The sequence below is a fragment of the Pteronotus mesoamericanus genome, unplaced genomic scaffold, assembly GCF_021234165.1.
Source record: "Pteronotus mesoamericanus isolate MK-2021 breed Mesoamerican mustached bat unplaced genomic scaffold, CSHL_Meso_final contig_101, whole genome shotgun sequence".
NCBI classification, from domain to species: Eukaryota; Metazoa; Chordata; class Mammalia; order Chiroptera; family Mormoopidae; genus Pteronotus; species Pteronotus mesoamericanus.
Window position 1 is genome coordinate 25,677,841 of NW_026555001.1, and position 19,482 is coordinate 25,697,322.

The 19,482-nt window shown below is 56.8% G+C and overlaps 1 protein-coding gene across 1 annotated transcript in view; it reads right to left on the reverse strand.

The window, feature by feature from the left end:
- GREB1 (growth regulating estrogen receptor binding 1) overlaps positions 1 to 19,482 on the reverse strand; it is a 71,667-nt gene that overhangs the window by 7,654 nt on the left and 44,531 nt on the right. Inside the window, exons 18-28 of the mRNA XM_054566586.1 lie at positions 18,533 to 18,872; positions 17,559 to 17,674; positions 15,560 to 15,759; positions 14,213 to 14,302; positions 12,302 to 12,906; positions 9,521 to 9,623; positions 6,935 to 7,093; positions 5,849 to 5,991; positions 3,423 to 3,584; positions 1,160 to 1,364; positions 582 to 756 (exon numbers count right to left, since the gene is read on the reverse strand). Coding sequence (XP_054422561.1) covers positions 582 to 756; positions 1,160 to 1,364; positions 3,423 to 3,584; positions 5,849 to 5,991; positions 6,935 to 7,093; positions 9,521 to 9,623; positions 12,302 to 12,906; positions 14,213 to 14,302; positions 15,560 to 15,759; positions 17,559 to 17,674; positions 18,533 to 18,872 — 2,298 coding nt within the window. The remainder of the gene's footprint in view (positions 1 to 581; positions 757 to 1,159; positions 1,365 to 3,422; positions 3,585 to 5,848; positions 5,992 to 6,934; positions 7,094 to 9,520; positions 9,624 to 12,301; positions 12,907 to 14,212; positions 14,303 to 15,559; positions 15,760 to 17,558; positions 17,675 to 18,532; positions 18,873 to 19,482) is intronic.

The window sequence follows — 19,482 nt, forward strand, 5'->3', positions numbered from 1 at the left end:
GGAGGGAGGGACTGGAAGGCAACTGGAGGGGGTGCCCGGGGGTGGTGAGGGTCCCTTTTTTCACATGGGAGTTGGTGAAGTGGGTGTGTTCAGTTTGTGACAATTTTTGCATATGATTTTTTTTGGTATATATTTTATATTAAATATATATGCTATCATTTCCTATGTGCGTTACACTTCAATACAATTTTTAAAAAATTTAAAACTCCAGTCCTAACTGCTGTGGCTCAGTGGGTTGGGCGGTGTCCTGGAAACCAAAAGGTTGCCGACTGATTTTCGTCAGGACTCATGTGGGTTGCAGGTTTGACCCCTGGTCAGGCTGCGTGTCAGAGGCAACCAATCGATGTTTCTCTCTCCTCTTTCCCCCTCCCTTCCCGCTCTCTAAAATAAAGTTTTAAAACAATTTTTAAGCTCCAAGCAAAGGCTGGAACATGAGTCCGCCACATCCAGGCCTCTGTCCCCTGCATGCCATGCTTCCTAACGGGAGTGCCCTCCGTGTTCCTTGCGAGGTGGCCGAGAAATCCCCGCTGGAAAGAGCGCCTGCACCCCGTCTTACTTGTGGGCTTGGGGAGGCACCTTACCTGCTCCTCTCCCCGCCCCCATCGACGTCCACCACGTTCCACATCACGCAGGAGTCGTCAGAAATCACGATGAAGGGCCAGATGTCCTGCGGCTTGATCCCGAGCTCCTCCTGCCGGGTCCGCTCCAGCTCCAGGTTGTGGTAGGACAGCTCCTTGATCAGGAAGTGGGCAGCGCCTGCAACAGGCAAAGTCGCTGCTGACAGCTGTCCCCCTGGGCGTGACACCAGAGACCCCAGGTGGGGACAGTACATCAAGGCCCCACCCCAGGACCAGCAGGGCCCAACGGTTGGTTCTTGCTCGTATCACTTGTCCACTCGTTATTAGCTGTTGATTTGGGAGGGAAAATTCCAGGGGACAAAACACGCCTCTGGTGTGCATGTACATTTGTCTGCTTATCCTTGTTTTCCTAATGTGATTTGAGACCATGATATAAACACCAGAGTAAAAAGAATATTCACATTAAAATGCTTTAAAAGTCAAAAGGCATATAAAAATGTTTAACTCTGTCAACTCCAGAACATTCTCTCAAGTCACCGTTCTGAGAAACTTGACCAAGCAGGACACGGAAAGGTGCCTACCAACTCCGGCGCTGTTGAAGATACTGGGGAGCACCAGCATGATGTGGTTGGGCCAGTACTTTTTATAAATGGGCATCTCGTACTCCTTGACAACCAGCACGTGCAGGTGGCTGGCTCCGTCCATCGCGTGGTACAGGTTAAAGAGCCCGTGTTCATGGCGGCCAGTTGTTGGGGTAAATGTCGGACTTTTTATATATTCGTGACTCTGGAAAGTAGAGGCATAAGGAGGGAAAATGTTTCCAAAGACGGTCACATTATTCCCCTCTCTGAAATGTCTATCCCCAGACTCCTTGAACCCAGCTTAGCCTTGGCCTTTTACCGATAAAACGCAGTAAAAATGATGGTGTACCAGTTCCGAGCCTGCTGCCCTCTCCCCGAGCCCTCCCAGAAACCAGCCTGGGCAAGCCCGCTGGAGGAGACCGACCACGCAGAGCGGAGACGCTGAGAGCACCCTAACCCTAACCCCAGCCGACCTGGGAGCTAACTGCAGGCACAAGGAAGCTCAGCCTAGTCCAGGATGACCACCCAGCTGAACCGAGCCCAGTCTCCTAGCCCCTGAATCAGAAGCTAAATAAATGCTTATTTGGGAATAGTTTGTTACGCAACTCTAACTGGCTGGCAGGTTTCAATTACCCCACATTCATTACCCTTTCATATGAGCATCCAATCTTGTGTTATTTCTATAGGAAAGTAGAGGTTATTTCTGTAGGACTTAAATTCTCCAATCACCTACTCAATGTAGCCCGACTACTTATACACCCAAGATGTACATCTTTTATATAAGGAACTATGTGGCCCTGACCAGTGTGGCTCAGTTGGTTGGGTGTCATCCTGCAAAGCAAGAGAGCACCAGTTCAAATTCCCAGTCAGGACACACGCGTGGGCTGGGGGTGTGGTCCCCAGCTGCAGTGTGTAGAGGGGCAAGCCATCGATGTTTCCTTCTCACATAGGTGTTTCTCTCCTTCCCTTTCTCCTCCCCTTCCCTTCTCTCTGAAAATACAATCTTTAAAAATAAAATGTTCTAAAGAGAAGGAGGGAGGGAGGCAAAAAAGAGAGACGAGACGGTGTGCTCTTCACCCTTCCCTCAGCGCGACTTCCTCAGGCTGAGCTGGGTTCTGCTCTGCCTGGCAGCCCTAAGCCCACTCCAAGGCTGTGATGCCTCTGGCCCCACGGCCTGTTCTGGTTGAAACCGGTGGAGGAGGGAGTGTGAGTGACCGCGCGACACCCAGCCCCAGCCCGTGGGGCAGGAGACACCGCACTATAAAGGTCTCTTGGGCGCTTTACAGACGTTTTCAGGGCTTGATAACAGAGCCTGAAAGGACAGGTTCAACCCTGCGACATCTGGCCGCCTGGAGCAGCAGCACCTCCAAGGTCCGCAGCGACCAGGCCGCTTAACAGGCCACAGGTGGGCTGAGACTGGCAGGGCAGGGCCACCCAACCCCGTGTCCCCGGGAGGGGTGTCTCTGAAACAAGGTGGTCACAGAAGTGACAGATTATTAAGAACAGTCTCATAGGTGGGGAGCAGGAGGACGGGGAGGGTAGTGGGGGGAGGGGCGTGGGGGGAGGGGTTGAGCGAAAAGGAAAAAGGACTCACGGACAACCAGACAACCGTGTGCTGATTGCGGGGGGTAGGTATGAGGCAGATGAATGGTAATGGGAAGAAATACAGAAAAGAGACTGTTTAAAAACACTTTTAAAAAGAGAACAATCTCCCCAAGAGAGGAAAATTCTCCATTAGTGATCTACACTGCACTACTCAGGTGGCGTGACAGGACATCTGGGATTCGCTCCCGAATAATACAGGGGGCAGAAGGGCGGGGCAGAAGGGCGGGGCAGACGGCGCCCCAGGACCGGCCGTGAGCTAGTGACCGCCGGCGCTGGGGGCCGGGCCCGGGGGGCCACACCGCTCCACCCCGGCCCGTCGGCACGTCCCCAGCAGAGCGCGTTCCGGGGGCACGTTGCCCCGCCCTTCTCTTCCAGGCACCGTGCAACAATCCTCGGCACAGGCTGCCTGCCCGGGGTTCACGGACGAGGAAGCTGAGGCTCAGGGACACTGAGTGTGAAGTTCAAATAACACAGCTAGTAAATGCTGAGAGACCCCAAAGCCCTGTGTCCCCGGCCTCCTCCAAGTTCCGTCAGCACGTGGGTCTCTCCATCCTGCCCCACCTGCCCCGACCCTTCGGGCAACTCCAGCCTCTAGAGCTCCAGCCCAGCGGTCACTTGGAGCCACTCTGCCTTCACCCGCCGGACTCGGAGCCAGTACCTTGTCCGTGACGAGGGGCAGCCGCATGCTCTCCAGCTGGCCTCCGGGTTGGCTGAAGACGAAGTGGTGCTCCTTGGACTTGGGGATGATGAAATGGAGTTGGATTTCCTCTCCTAGCATGGAGTAAGAGAAGGCAAAGGCGTGCAGGGTGGACTCATAGAGCTGAGGTGCGAGGGGGAAAGGACAGAGCTTGTCATCAGCATCCGGCGTGACTTCCTGGAAGACCCCACGCGGGTCCTTGCCCCCTGAGCCCCGCAGCACGAGAAGCCCTCAGGACACCCAGGCCTTGCCGCTGGAGGCCACCCACGCTCGGCTGAAGCCTGACCCCGCCGCTAACCCTGAGCGCACGTCACTGGGGACACCACTTCCAGCGCCAACCACTCTGGGGTTTGACCCAGAGCGCTCCGTTGGCTAGGCTGCATTTTCAATTCTAATGAAAGTATTTTTCCATCCTAAGTAGCCACACGTGTAGCAGCGTGTTACTAAAACAAGAATTGAACACACCTGCATCCTCCTCCCTCACTTCCCCCAGCGCCCTCTGTCCCCTTTGTTATGACCAGTCCTATGAAGCAGGCACTGTGGTGAGCCCCATGGCACGGAGGCAGAGGCCCGCTTCAGAGGTCTGGGGCTCACTCCTGTCCCCAGGCCTAGCTTCCCCTCGAGTCACTTGGTCGAAGGGGCCCGCCCCCCTCAGACGGGTCCGTGCCCACTGCTCTCTGGCGCCACCTCGCGGCCGGCTCCGCCTGAGCCGCAGACACTCCTGCAGGCCGGGCTCAGGGGCCACAGCGGGGCCTCGGGCCAGGCGCCCTGGCCCTGCCGGCCACCATGCGCTGTGCACTCCCCGAGTGGCAGGCCCGGGGAGGGCGGACAGGGGACAGGACACACGCGCTCTGGGCTCCCCCTGTGGCTCCTCAGGAGCCACAGGACCCTTCGGGAGCAGAGGAGGGGAAGCTTGACTTGGACTTGGGGAGGGAGCACAGAGAGACGCAGCTGAGGAAATGTCACAAAAAGGTCCCGGGAGCCTTGGGAGACGAGGGAGGGAGCAGATAGAGCAGAGGTTCAGGTGCGTGCCCCGCAGCACTCCTGGGGGCTCCCTGCAACTCCCCTCAGCTGTGGGCCCCCAGCCTCCCCTCTCTGCCATGCTCCCTCCCTGAATTCCCTGGGGACAATTTCTGCAGTCACAGTGACGAAAACCCCTACTGCCTCATGGGGTTTTGGTGACAAATAAAACTAGGCAGGGCAGTTTCCTCATCAGTGCACCCTGAATGGATTACAGGTGTGGCGTGAACGCAGACCGGTTCAGGGGACCAGCCAGGGCCTGGGACAGCATCCAGGGCAAATGACATTTTCTACCACGTACACGGGTTGGGAAGTACTGAGGTATGAAAGTGCTTAGCAGATTGCCTGGTGCACAGCAGGTGCTCAATAAGTGCTCACTCCTCTCTTTATCTACATTGGTTCTATGCTTCAACCATACTGCTCTTGCGGGCTTCACAGGGCTCTGAAGTTTTGCTTACGCACGTCTCTCCATCCCTACGCCATGAGTCATGTGTATGGAAACAGTCGATTCACCTCTGCATGTGCATCTGGTATATTTTGGGTTGGCCAAGAAGTCCATTATGTTTTTTCCGAATGACAGCTCTAGTAGCACTTAGTTGTCTCTTAACTTCAGTCGAAACAATTTTGTTAGGTTGTATTGTGACAGCTGTCACATCAGCATGCATTGAAGAAAAACATCAAAATTGGTAAACTTTTGTGCAGCCATTTTAACATGGATGATGGGAGAAGATACGCAACACTTTTGGGATATTATGCTTTATTATTTCAAGAAAAGTAAAAGTGCAGCTGAAATGCAAAAGAAGATTTGTGCTGTGTATGGAGAAGGCACTGTGACTGACTGAATGTGTCAAAAGTGGTCTGCAAAGTTTCTTGGTACTAGGGACATTCTGGCCAAATAATTCTCTACTCTGGGGCTGCCTGATGCGGTGGAAGATGCTGAGCAGCACCCCTGGCCTCTCCCCACTAGAAGCCAATAGCGGGAGATCGCCGACATCCTCCAAATCAATACAGTTATTGGTGACAATGAAAAACGTGTCTTTTATTTTATGGAAAAAGCTAAACGGACTTTTTGGCCAGCCCACCAGGAAGCGCTCGGGGAGCGTCTGCAGCGCGCCGTCCTGGAACTGCGAGCACGTGCAGACAGTCAGATGTCTGCGGTCAGCGTCCCGTCCTGCTCAGAAACGTGTGACCCTGGAGGAACGCGGCTCTAGCGGGTCGGCAGTGATTCCACAGATGACTGAAGGGACGTGAGGATGCGAGTGGACCAGGAAGCAAGGGCTTCCAGAACTTTCCACCTCCCACTCCAGAGGGAAACCAGGGCACCAGCCACGGTGAACCCCACATGGCCCCCGGCGCCAGCGGCCTACCTGGTAGCGGGGGTGGAAGCCCATGTACTGGTGGCACTGCTCGCAGTGGTGGTAGGTGTTGTAGGCCGCGTACTTGGACAGCCGCATGCGCGCCGTCTGACGCCGCACGTACAGGTCCTCCGGCTTCCTGGGCGTCCCTCTGCCTGCAGGGAAGTCTGCGTTACAGAGCAGCAGGGGCAGAATGGCCACTCCCTCCTGTCCGCTCCCGCGGCAGCGCACTGAAGCCCTATCGCGGGGCTTGAGGGACTCAGGGGCTGCCGCTAGCCTGTCCAGGCCCTGAGGGGACCCCGCGGATCCCAAACGACAGTCTCCGTGGGATGAACTGACAGACTGTTCATGCATCATCTTACTCACGAGCCTGCGGAAGTTTCATCAATGTATATTCAGGACTCACTGCACAACAGTGGAAACAGTGCCGATGTGACCCACAAATACTTGTCATGCAGGAGAATTGTCCCCATATTTTCCAAATGACTAAACAGGATTCAGAGTTCGGCACTGAACTTTCACTAGAGACGGGCCTATGTGAAGGACCCCGCAGGGACAGCGGTCTGTCCTGAGAACACGGGGGTTAAAGTATCGGTTTGAAACGGACATTGGTGCGTATTCTCCTCGCACACCGAGTCTGCCGAATTATCAGCGCTTATAATCACAGTGGCCACTCTGTTTGCTGGGGGCGACCCTGAAACACTGCCGGGTCATAATGCTGTGACAGGCAGCGGTCCCTGGAGGAGGAGGGAGAAAACAAGAGACTGAGGGAGGAGAGGGAGATACGAGCATTTTGTTAGCACAATCCAAATTCACGGAGATGCGTATCTTTCATCCTCTATGAGCCAGGATCTTCAGAACATCCTGACCGAGACAAACAGCAAGGGTGTCCTTACTGCTGTCAGGCTCCCTGAGCAGTAAGCCTTCCTGGGTCTCGCGAAGAGCTCTCCCTTGTCCAGGGAGATGCCAACCTCAGCTCTGGGCACTGCTGATTAACTCATCTCCACTGGATCGTTACTAAGCTCATCACTAACACAGCTCGGCTTATTCCCGTAAGCGGCTGCCCCTGCGGACTCGGGAAGACATCAAAAGCCTGACCTTCGCTCTTCACGCTCTGATGGTGGGAACAGATCAGGCTGGCATCTTCGTACTTGGGGTCATGGATGACGTAGTCAAAAGGCAGCTTCGTGAAGAGCTCCAGGTCCGGCCAGGGGTCGCCAAGCTGGACATAGCGCCAATCAGACTCTTCTTGGAGGTCTGCGGCGGGGGGGGAGAAACAAGGGACCATGACAAACTAAGAGTAGGGAATGAGTTATTTCACGTGCGCACAGGGAGGATGCTTGGAGCGGAACTCCTACTGAGTCTGCGGGCTCCGGGGGGCACACCACTGTGTCTGGAAGGCACACATCCCCCATCCGCAGGACCGTTCTTCCAAAGCAAGGTGACACGTTCAGGTCGGTCTCTATCCAGAGGAACCGCCTTATGCTGTTTGCTAGGAGGTGGCTTTGTTCTCCTGACCCTCGGTCACTTCAGCTCCTCCCAGCACACCCGCCCCTCCCTGTGCCCCGTACTTCCCCCCAGCTCCGTCCCCCCAAATACCCGACACTGGCTCCCAGAGCCCACGTAACCTCACGCAGTTCCTGTTCTCATAGCTAAATGCTGCCCAGCCAGCGTGGCCCAGCTCCTATCCCTGCGCCTCTGGAAAGCCTCTTCGAAGAGCTCGGGTTCACCACTTTCTCCCTGCGAGTGCCCACACCGCTCGTGGCCCACACCGCTCGTGGCCCACGCCACTCTTTCCCATTTGCCCCGTATCACCTCACGCTGTGACTGGTGTGGCCTGTGCGCACTCACTAAGTGCTTGTTGGCCCAAAGGTTAAAAGGTCTAGTTGGTCCAACTCAAATTATGTAATGTCCTATGTACACATTATCCACATCTCTCCCCTTCCACACTGTACACATGGGCAGGGTGCATGTCCCTCCGGAGGAGGAGGAGGAGGAGAGGAGCGTCCACAGTGCATCTGTAGGAGCTTGGTGCTGCACGTGCGTAACATCGTTTACATTTGCAGCCCCCTTTGCAACCAGAATTACCCAGGTCTTACCGAAGTGAACACCCAGGTAACGAGAGCATTTAATAAAATGGGCTTTAAAGTTTAACCGACTGGGTTGGAATCCTGTCTTTCATGACTGGTATCTCCAAGAGGGGAGGATCTAGAAGCTCAACAGGCCTGCTCTCATCTGAAATACCGTGGATTTGCGCCTAAAACACAGGCCCACACTGCGGGGGACCATGGAAAACTCAGGGCTGGCGGAGCCTCTTTCCTTCAAAGGCACGGCCAGGGCCGGGCGGGCTTCCTCAGCTCTCAACGTTCCCCGAAACTGGAGCACAGCCAAGATCCTCTGAAGACGCACTCAGTACAAACGTGGCGGGACGGCCCTCTTCTTCATGGCTCAGTAGCCAGCTGCACGTACACACTGCCTTTTCCTTGTCCATTCACTTGCGGGGGGCCATTTATCCCTCCACGGACAACATGGGGCTGTCTGTGAGTCTTGACTTTCGTGAATAAGGCTGCAGTGAATGCGGCAGCTATATCAGGTGGTGATTATATTAATTAGCTTGAGTGTGATGTTGATCTCTGTACATGTGTATCAAATCAAGTTGTACACCTTACAATCCTATATACAATTTTTTAAATTTTTTTTATCCTGTCCTGAGAACATTTTGTCACTGCTATCAGAGTGAGAGGAAGGGAGAGAGAACAACGTTCACGTGAGGGAGAAGCCTTAATCGGTTGCCTCCTGTGTGCGTCCAGACCGCAGATCGCACATGCCCGGACCAGGGATTGAACTCACAACTTTTCAGTTATAGGACGATGCTCCAATCAACTGAGTCACACCAGCCAGGGATGCAATTTTTTAAAAGTGCTGTTCAGATGCCAGTGCAGCTTACTGGTTCCCTGCAAGGCTCCTTAACAAATTTTAATTCCCAAAGCGACCCCTCGTTTACCCAACCAAGTTGCTGGGCCCCAGGAAGGTCCCTGTGCGGGGGGACTGAGGCCCCATTCTGTGAGAGCTGAACAGTAAACCAGCTGGTTGAGGGGTCCGACCTCCCTCAGGGTGACTCTGCTCCGTGAATGAGGAGCAAAGCCTGCCCCCCGCACATCGCACAGTATGTCCATTTTACCCTGCAACACTGCCCTGCACGCTCAGCTGCCGAGCGGGGGCCTCCCTGACAGACGGCCCCACTGTCTAGAGGCAGCGATCAGACCCAGGCTCGTTCCAGCTCTGCCAGCTCCCGGCTGGGCTCCTGAGCACGCTACTTCCAGGACAATGGAGAAAGCCTGTAACTTACCAGCAATAACCGTGGTGTTTGGGAGAACATTAAATGTGGTCAGTGATGCAAGGTACGTAGCACAGTGCTTGGCGCATGGACCTACTCTGTTCGTAGTGGTTATTTTCCAGAAGGTAACTCCAGCCCCACAAAGGCCTCCCAGGCACTATTCTGATCTTGAGCAAAATGAACACAAGGAAAGAGCAAAGCACCCGCCAGGCCCCTCTTCGGGGATTGGGCGGGGGGGGCCTGACCGTGAGCCTGAGAATTTCATCTAGAAAGTCAAAGACATGACGTCACCTGAGAAACTGATTAAAGACGACTCCAAGCCCCAGTGCCACCACAGGGTAACTCACTGATATTGATCTCCTCCTCGTCGTAAACATCCACCTCCGTGAGCCGAACGAGCATCCTGGACAAAATGCTGAGGAACTGCAGGTAGGCACCTGTCTTCCCGATCTGTGAGCACAAGGAAATGGGCACCCGCAGTCAGTCCGCCCCGTGTCACCACCCTCTCAAAGACCTCGCCTGATTAAAGTGAGCGCCGGGTGGAGGCTGGGACACATGAAGGGAATGCGGTGCCATGAGGCGGGGCCGGCGGGCGGCTGAGCCCCTGGGAGCGCGAGGCACCCTGCTTATTAATCGCGGGCGGAGCGTCTCCCACGTTAGCTGGCCACTTTCTCAAGCTGTTAATACATTGTGTACGACACAGAAATCTCTAAGACATATGCCAGGGTCGAATGACCAAAATACAATGTAACTGCACTGCTGTATGGGTTAGTGCAATTATAGAGTTTTTTGTAGATTGACCTGCATGGTTTCCACCAATGAGATCGCTTCATTCGATGTGGACAAGACAGTGTGTTGACATCTCAAGTTCATAACAGATGGCACGCGAAACACGAGAAAACCCATGAGCAGTACGCAATATGTTAAGAAATAGGACTTTATCACAAGGTGAAGGACATTTCCTTCAGAAAAAATAAACTGCCAACATGAAACATAATTTAAGAGTCTTGCACACTGCAAATTACTATTCTTTAAGATTTTTATTTTTATAGAGGGGAGAAGGGAGGGAGAAAGAGGGAGAGAAACATCAATATGTGGTTGCCTCTCATGTGCCCCCTACTGGGGACCTGGCCTGCAACCCAAGCAAGTGCCCTGATTGGGAATTGAACCAGCATCCCTTTGGTTTCCAGGCCTACACTCAATCCAGCGTAGGCCTGCGAGCCACACCAGCCAGGGCAACAAATCGCTATCCTTGTCTTCTAATTGCAATACCTACAGTAAGAAAACAAAATCCATTGCGCAAAACAAAAAGTCAGCATCTCTTCCAAAGTCCAGAAAGAAAATAAAAAAGGTTTTTCTCCTCTTCTTTCTCTTATCGCATCATTGAGTCCCCTGCTCCCTGAGCTGGGCACCAAGTGAGTATGCGGTGAGTCTTAGATTTATTTAGGTCACAACTGGTTAAATGAGCACCTGCTGGTTACACTAGAATGCTCCCCTCCCACCTGGTTATTCCAAGACTGGCTTCCAACTTCGTACTCAGCAAGTACTCAACAAGTGCAGTACTCAACAAGTGCTGATGAATGCAAATAACTTGTAAAAAGAAAACCAGCAACCACCAGGGGCAGCTTCTGAGAAAATATCTGCAATACACGTGTTAAACAAAGGGTTAAAGTCAATAGCCTCTCAAGGGTTTCTGCAACAGAAAAGAGTCAGATAAACGGCCTCATGGAGAAAGAGAGCAGAAAAACCACTCTATAAAAAGTACCAATGACCAATAAATAAAAATACAGTCAACCTTAGTAAAACAAATTACTATTTTCTCCCTATCAAAAGTGTAAACATCTTCAAGACTGACAACATCCAGTAATGGGAAGGTAGGGAAAAGCTAGTATTCCCTTTTTTAAAGCATTTTTTCCTATTTTAAAAATAATTATAAAAAGTGATAAATGCTCATGTAAAAGTTCAAGAGAGATCGATCAATAATGAGCAGAATATTCACAAATCCCACTCCCTCCCAGGTAATGATTTCATGGCCCGTCTGCCGGGGACTGTTTCAGGCACGTTCACACACACAGACACATTGTACACGCATTGATTTTTTTTCCTAATTGATATCACACTATGCATATATTATTCCGCAATGTTTTACAAATGTAAATAGCTCAGAGAAAGCTCGGTGCTATGACGCCGAGATCCAGCTCAGGTTTTCTAGGGCTCAGTGCTGACTGCCAAATTCATTCAGCCAAGCTTGGCCAATGGAACTGTGTCCACGTGTTTAGTAACAAATGAGAATTCTTATTAGACCTCCCTCTGTGGGTCTGTGTTTCTTAGGTTCCCGAAGATGAAGACGTTCGGTCAGCAGGCAGCCCGGGTGAACTGTGACCCTGGCGGCGGTGAGGGGACCGCAGGGGACGCTGAGTGCGCGCGCTCTGCGCTCAGGCCTGTTCCGGGTGTCCTGCGGCCACCCTCTCGTTTAACGCTCTCGTCCCTGAGACAGGAGGACTGCTCCTCTCGTTCCCAGCTGAGGACAGCGAGCACGGGGGAGGCCGGAAGCCACGTGGGCGCCGGGTGACGCTGGCGTCAGCATCCGACCCCAGGCGGCCCACCCCAGGGCCCGCCTTCCACCTCCGCACTGTGCTGCACAGCCCCTGCCAAGCCCCGATCCCGTCCTACAGCCCTGCTGACAGCGCTCGACACTCATCGCATGAACGTTTTTGCCATCTGACAGGTGAAACGGTCCTCTGTGGTCAGGAAGCGCAGTGAGTTGGCGTTGAGCTGGGAGGCCGACCCCCTCCCGCCTCCCTGCTACACTGTGCCCAGAGCTCCCCGTGTCCGAGTCAGCAAGTCGCACAGATCGGCGGTAGAGGCCCAATGAAATAAGGTGGGAGACACAGCATCATGGCCTGAAGGAGCAAGAGGCACCCAGGAGACCCCCCCCCTCCGCCCACCATCACGTCAGAGGAAACAGATGAGAGGGCGGGAGTCACACAGGCCCTGCCTTCCGTCCCCCGGCCCCCAGAGTGGGGGCCGTCCCAGAAGATGCCACCGTGGGAACAGCAGCCCTAACCCCCTGGGCCCGGGCACGAGAAGCCACAGGCACCAGGCCATGGCCACACACACACCCCTACCTGAGGGGGCCCGCTGAGCAGCAGCCGGCGCGGGTGGAAGCCGTCCACGCGGCCCTCGGCGCGGTTGCCGTAGTCCATGTGGCCGGGCCGGGGCACCGTCCACTGCCGGTAGTACAGCGACTGCTCCGTGGAGGTCATGGTCTTGCTGAGCAGGGGGCGGAAGGAGCTGGCCCACATGACCGAGGGGGAGGGCAGCAGCGAGGCGGCCTTGGGCAGGCCGCTGCCGTCCGTGGCCGTGACCACGTCGTACACCAGTTTGGGCAGGAAGACGATGGGCGGCTGCCGGCAGGCCCGGGCCGCGGAGCACCCCTGCGGGACCGCTGTGGATGAGGACAGCGGGCCCGAGGGGCAGAGCTGGGACGGTGGGGCGGCCGGCGCCTGGACGCTCCTCTGGCTGCTCCTCAGGCCGGAGTCAGGCTGCGGGGCCGGCCCAGGGCTGTGCCTGCTCCCGGCCGGCGGTGGCCCCTGGCTGGCTCGGGGCCTCTGTCGGTCGCCGAGGGCCCTGCCCTCCTCGGGGGGTCCGCAGGGCTGTGGGGACCGGGCCTGCTCCCCCTGCCAGGGCCCGCCGGGCTGAGCCGAGGTCTCGCCACCGGCCGCCCCTGAGCCTGGGGAGAGAGAAACGCGTGGGTCACACCCTGGAAGGACCCATCCGGACACCTGCAGCCGCCTGTTTCTGCAGCACTAATTACCCTTACTTGACCGTGACTGGGCCTTTTTGTCAACGAAATCCCACCGCTGGTGACACATAACCTCTGTTGTCCTAGGACAAACCCAGGATCTGCTGAGGGGAGCGCGCTGGTGACACCCTCACGGTGTGACCTGGCCCCGCAGCCCCCAGTGCCCTGCACACGCTCTCAAAGGCCTCTCCTCTCTTTCTGACCCCCGGCCGCGGTCTGCAGGGGAGGGCAAGGGGGAGAGGAAACCGAAGGTGTGCCCCGGCCAAGTCCCCTGCTGTGCTCTGCACTAACAGCCCCCCAACCTGAGGCGACAACCTGACGGCTGCCAGGAACCCCCCCCCCCACCTGAGCACCCCTTAGGGCCACTCACTGCACCCGAGCACCACCCGCACCTCGATGCTTTGAGCCGCCCCACCCTGTGAGGTCTCCTCTCCCCACGACACTACCTCCTCCCCCACCTGCGATGCCTTCTCCGTCCACCTGCAATACACCTCCTCGTCCAAGGCAGAGTTAAAGGTCAGCTGCTGTCTAAAGTCTGCAGCGACCACCCCCCGCCGAGACAAAGTTATTTCATGTAATCATAACCCTCCACGTGTGCACACGTGTGCAGAAAGAGCCCAGCAGCCCCACTGCAACACAGCGCGGCCTACAAGGAACCCTGACTTCTCCGGGGGCTGGTCCACGTCTAATCCACCCTAATGTCTGCGTTCAGACATCAAGTAGGTTCTCGACAAACGCCGGTGATGCCGTGTGCGGGTCCTGGCTGCTCCCGGGGACCCAGGCGTCCCCGAGGGCAGAGGCCTTGGGCACGCTATCCACGCCCCCTCCCCCTCCGCCAAGTGCAGTCCGGGCCCTCGGTCTGTGAACCCCCAGGTACAGGCTGCTTCCTCCAGGGAAGTCTCCTGTCTGCCTCTCTGTGGCCTCGGGCTCTACAAGAACACTTCCTCTTGCTCCACTCCTCCTGAGCATCCAAACCTGGGGAGCCCCGAGGGGGTGGCCCCTGTTGCCGCCCCACACAGGCCACTGAGGATGGGGCCCAGAGTCTTCCCGCAGGACAGGAGCCGCTGAACCCTGGGGTCCTGCATGAACTGCTCATGTTCCCGGAACCCAGTCCAGAAAAACGCTTACTCTCTAGAGAGCCCACTTCTAAATTCCCTGCTCTTCCCAGTTCCAGGCAGAACTATAAGGCTCCCCCTTGATCAACCTCCCAACGTGCTCCCGCCAGGAGGCTTACCGGACGCCTTAGAGGAGAGGCAGGAGGACGCGGAGTCGTGGGAGCGCGACCGCTCCCTCTTCACCGGGCTCCTCTTCTCCGAGGTGGAGCCTGTTTTGAAACACACACGCCTGTGCGGGCGCCTGGTAGGCACCGTCCCATAGGCTCCCCCAGCACCTACACGGGACATTCCCACCCATCCCTCCATTGTCACCTGGGTGCCACATCTGCAAGCGCCCAGAAGACAGGAGGAGGAGGAGGCGAGGCAGGGCAGGCCAGCGAGGCACCCACGGCTCAGTGGGGGCCCCACCCAAGAGTCACAGCTACGGGGTGATGTGAGGAGGGCAGAGGGGACCAGGCCCCCACGCAGTACCAAGAGGCGGAAGCAGGGAAGGCAAGGGAGGGAGAGGGGACCCCACCCGGAGTCCTGAAGGGCCAGCAGGGGGGTCTAGCTCAAGAGCAGAGGAGAGGCGCACTCAGGGCAGCAGGAGGCGCAGCGCGCCCGTGCGGCCCCGAGGAGACGGGAGCAGAGCCCAGCCAGGAGCCCCGTAAGCTGGCCGTGGCCAGGGGCACAGGCTGTGGCGTTCTGGGGCTGCAGAGTCGCCAGGAGGGAATAGTGACGCGAGAGGGGTACGTCGAGGAAGGCCGGGGGTGCGAATTCACCCCGCGGCAGTGGGGCGGCAGAGGCACATGCACGTTTGTGAGCGACTGCCACACAACGCCCGGATGCCCGCCGGGCGGGGCCTTCAGTCCCTATTTTACAGAGGAGCTCACGGGGGCTAGGACAGGTGACAGGGCACACAGGTGGCAGGTGGAGGAGGACGGAGGGTGGTGTCCTGACCTACGCCCGCCCCTCCGCGCCGCCACGCCCGAGGGCTGCGCGTCCTTGTGTTCAGAGCTTTTCATTTCTTTCTCGCTACACCGTTGACCGTAGCCCCATGGCCTGCACTGCTCTGACCGCTGTGTCCTCTGAAAAGCACGGCGTCGGGTCGCCAAGCGAACCGGCCTGTTTCCCTAGGTCTCAGTAACGGTCACACACTGTCGGGTTGGTTCACACGGAAGAAATTAGCGTGTGAATCTCATGCCGGGCAGTAATTGCACTGACAACTCAGTATGACCTGGAACCCTATGAAATCTCCATTCTTTCTCGTCATGAAGGACTCCAGAGCCAGGAAGAACCTGCCAGGATTTCCATTTTCTTACACCACCAAAAAAGGGAAAACAGCAAGCTCTGAACTCAATGAGAGATTTGCCATTTCCTCCACAGACGTGTCTCTACAGAGCCCTCCCTCTGAGCTGCTGGCCAGCAGGCCGGCCCCAGGGCCATGCTACGGGGCACAGCCGTCTAGGCGGGCGCAGGCGGCCGACCTTCCGTCACCAGCTCCTCGTCCTCATTGTCTGTGCTGCTCAGCTTCTCTGCGTCGCTCTCCGGGCCCTCGCTCCGGGGCTCCTTCTCCGGCGGAGCCTCACTGCTCACAAAGTAGGCAGCCAGGCCCAGCTCCTGCTCCAGCGCGGTTCTCACCAAGCAAGATGAGTTGATCAGACGCAGGTCGCAGTACCTCAGAGACCTGGCAGAGGACAGAAGAGGTGTCTACGCAGAGCCTTCTGCAAGGAAGCACCGCACTCACGCAGAGGGACAGGGCGAGCAGCCCCGGTTCCTGCCCCTCCCGCGGGGGCCCGGGGCTGCGCCCACGAAACAGCCAGCGGCACGATTCGGAGCCTTCGCCGGCCTCGGATGAGCTGTCAGTCTCTAGGGGCACCCACTGTGTCTTAGCCTGTGCTGTGTGAAGTCGACAGGGCACTGAGTGAGGAGGAAAACGAGGCTCAAAGTTCGGCTACGCCACTTCCCAGGGACAGACCCTCCCACAGCGCGCAACTTCTCGGAGGTTCGGAATGTTCTCTTAAACGTGGGAATGAACGTTAATAACCATCTAAGTGCACTGCTGTGAGGAGTGTATGTAACAACTGAACATTTAGTTATTCATTCGACAACTAAAGGGTTCCAGGGGTGGCGCTAGATGTTAGGGACATAATGACAATCGAGTCACCATCGTGTTGGAAATGAGCATCCATCCGGGAGGACAGATACCAGCCAGTAAGGAGGTCCTCGAAGGAAGGGCACACAGAGGACCGGCCAGCGCAGGGCCCAGGGGTGTGGAGTGGACAGCACAGGGCTCGGAGGGAGGCTCTGCAACCTGCTGCAGGGTGACCTCAAGCAAACGGCCTTTCATTTGCTCATCCTCAAAAAAGGACAGTGACACTACTCTTGCAGAGAATCGACACACTTTAAAGTCTAGCACAGTGCCTAACACAGATCTCAGCAAACGCTTGCCCAAGTTTAAGATGGATCGAGATGTTGTCTTAGTCCTCACGGAGTTGAGGAGTGGACGCATTAACCCTTGTGAAACAGCAATAACCAAGGTCGAAGGTGTGGAGCCCCCTTTCCGGGCCAGTGCACATGCAGTGTGCACCTGCCCCTGCGTACATGGGGTGTAGCCCGGGGAGGGCTGCCAGGCTTGCAAGTCAGGCAGCCCTGGCGTCCACGGTCCACCCCAGTCACGCGGGGCTACGGAAACAATGCCGTTGCCCAGGGCTACGAGAGTCAAGTGAAATGAAGCCCAGAAAGAATTGGGTGGAGTGGCCAGCACGTAGCTCATTGACTCAGTAAACGGCAGCTCCTTCTATTTTGTTACACAAGCAAAGATGTGCACAGGCCCCGACTGGGGCCGCCTGCTCTGCTCTGCGGGTGCCAAGTCGAGTGTTTGAAAGCCAACTTGCGACCACCAGCAACTGCTGGACAGAAGGCCCAGGGACCTCTGTCCTGAGTGTCTGTCGGTCTGTGGGGAGACGCCAGGAGGCAGGGCGTGGGCTTGTGGCTGCCGTCTGCTCGGCTGTGATGGCCGGGGAACACAGCCTACGAAACGGTCAGGCCCCTGAGCCAGAAGAACAGGCTCTTCCCAAGCGGCATCAGCCACCGGCCCTTGTCCAGCAAACATCCTAAATCCGAAGGGACCAGCTCTCCCAGCCGCCCAGACCAGCGGGAAATGAAGGCCTGATGACCCGATACTTTCTTAGGTGGAATGGCCCTCCCCCTGCCCTGGGGACAAGCGGCAGGGCCTCCACCCAGAGCCTGGCAACAGCCCCCACCCCACCCCCACAAGCAGAAAACCAGGGGAAGTATCCCAGACCTCAGACACAGTACACTGGTATCAGCTAGAAAACCATCATCATCAAGAAACAAACCCACGATGACTACAAATGTGAATGCGCCCCCTAGAGTCGGGCGGTGGAAGCCCAGCCAGGCAACCACCCCAGGTGTGCGCCCAGGCTCCTCCGAGACCCCAGGGGCACAGCCGCCTCCACTCACCTTGGTAAGGATTCCCCGTGCGGGTCCATCCCACTGAAGATTAGGATGCAAGGCAGGCCCTCCAACTCCAAGTAAGTCTGAGGTCTCCACTCTGCATCCTCAATTTTCTGCCACATCTGCAGACAATCAAGAAAACCTAAGACTCCTTCCTGAGTTCCCAGCTAGCCCAGCCCCCGGGGAGTCCAGATGGCTGCCTACTGATTTAAAGCCCTTGCATGGCGTCCTTTGATAGAAAGGGACGTTCTCTGTACTGCAAGTGAGTAGGTCGCCTTCTCCTCCACTGGGTTCCCAGCACAGATCAGCTGCTTGAGACACATCTGCTCCCTGACTCTTTAGGCAACAGCATGTCCTCAGTGTATCTACTGTTTGTTCCTACATTTCTCAACCACTGAGCTGTGCCTCCCATTCACAGTTCCTACTCATTGTTTCGACATTCTGACACTGCTGCATTTTCCATCTGGATGGTTAGTGAGCAGCTGCTATAAGCCAGGTGCCGTGCTAAGTGTGGGGAACTCAGATCTTTGGGGGCGGTTCCTGCCGTCCATCTATCACCTGGGGGAGGAGCCAAAGGACAGAGAACACCGAAGGGGCCCCAGGTGTGGGGGGGGGGCGCCCACGTGTGGGGGAGGGGCAGCTTCCTGAAAGAGGCAAGGACGCTGAGTGAGTCCTGCAGGCTGCAGACACTAGCTGAGCAAAGAAGAAATGCAACCCGCAGGGAGAAAGCCCGCCGCAACTCAGGAGCCTGAAACAGCAAGAGAGTCTGGTGGCGGGGTTGGGGATGCAGCGAGGGGGTAGCAATGGTAATTCGGTAGCTCTGGAGTGAAAGATGCAGGCAGAGACCTGGCAAGAGGGGTGGCGGACGGTCGGCAGAGCACAGAGAGGCCACGAAGGGCGCAGTGGTGAGGAGCTGGTCACCGCATCCCACCACGCTCCCAGGCCTCCGTCACCTGCCTGCCCCCAACGACACTGCCCACCTTGAGCTGCTTCACAAAGTGCTTCCCGACGGTGAGGCCCGAGCTGGGGTTGCCCAGGATGATCTCAAAGTGCTGCTCCAGCGCTAACCGTGCCCGCACGTGGGCCAGGCGCTCGTAGGCCAGGGCCGCCAGCGGCGAGCAGGGCACCCGCAGCAGGACCATGAGCCCGTGGCCGCAGGGGCACTGCTTGGACGAGTTGAGGAGGTTCTGGGCAATCTCCAGCGTCTCCACCGACGTGTAGTTCTTCATCTGCGAGAGGCCGCGCACGGCCATCATGGCGGCCGCATAGTGCTGCACCAGAACGAACGTCCGGATGACCGCGCTATGCAGGTGCGGGAACCTGCAGCAAGAGGCCTGTGTGAGCCCGCCCACCGGCCCAGGACTCGGCCGTCCAGCCGGCTCCAGCAGGGGGCGGGGGAGGCCTGCACACAGCAGGCACGTTGCCCAAGGCGGTGGCAGCACCCGGGGTTACGACCGAGTCTCGCGTCCCTGTGACGCTGGCTGTGTGGAACCTGACATAGGAGCCCTCCTGTTTCAGCCTGTCCAGCGGGGAACCACAAGGGTGGGTTTGTTGTTGCTGGGGTTTCAGTAAGTATTTGTTCAACGAGTGAACAGATGAGTAAAGATAAATGCCTACTTAGTCCATCAGCCAAACTTGCAGTTTCCCGAGTTAGGCCATTTACCCCGGTTCCCACCAGAAACTGGAGAGCCGCCGGCCGTCGGTGTGCAGGGGCGGGGAGCACAGGCCCCAGGTTGCCGGGGGGCTGGGGCGGTGGGGGGGATGTCCTAAGGGCCCATCAGTGCATTCACCTCAAGCAGAGTCAGTGAGTAATTAGAAGAACTATAACTGAAGATGATTTACTCTGAATTACAAATCAGAACAGATCCAGTCAAACCAGGAGTCGCAGTGCTCTCGGGAGCCACGGTCACTATGCGTGTCTTGGCGTGAA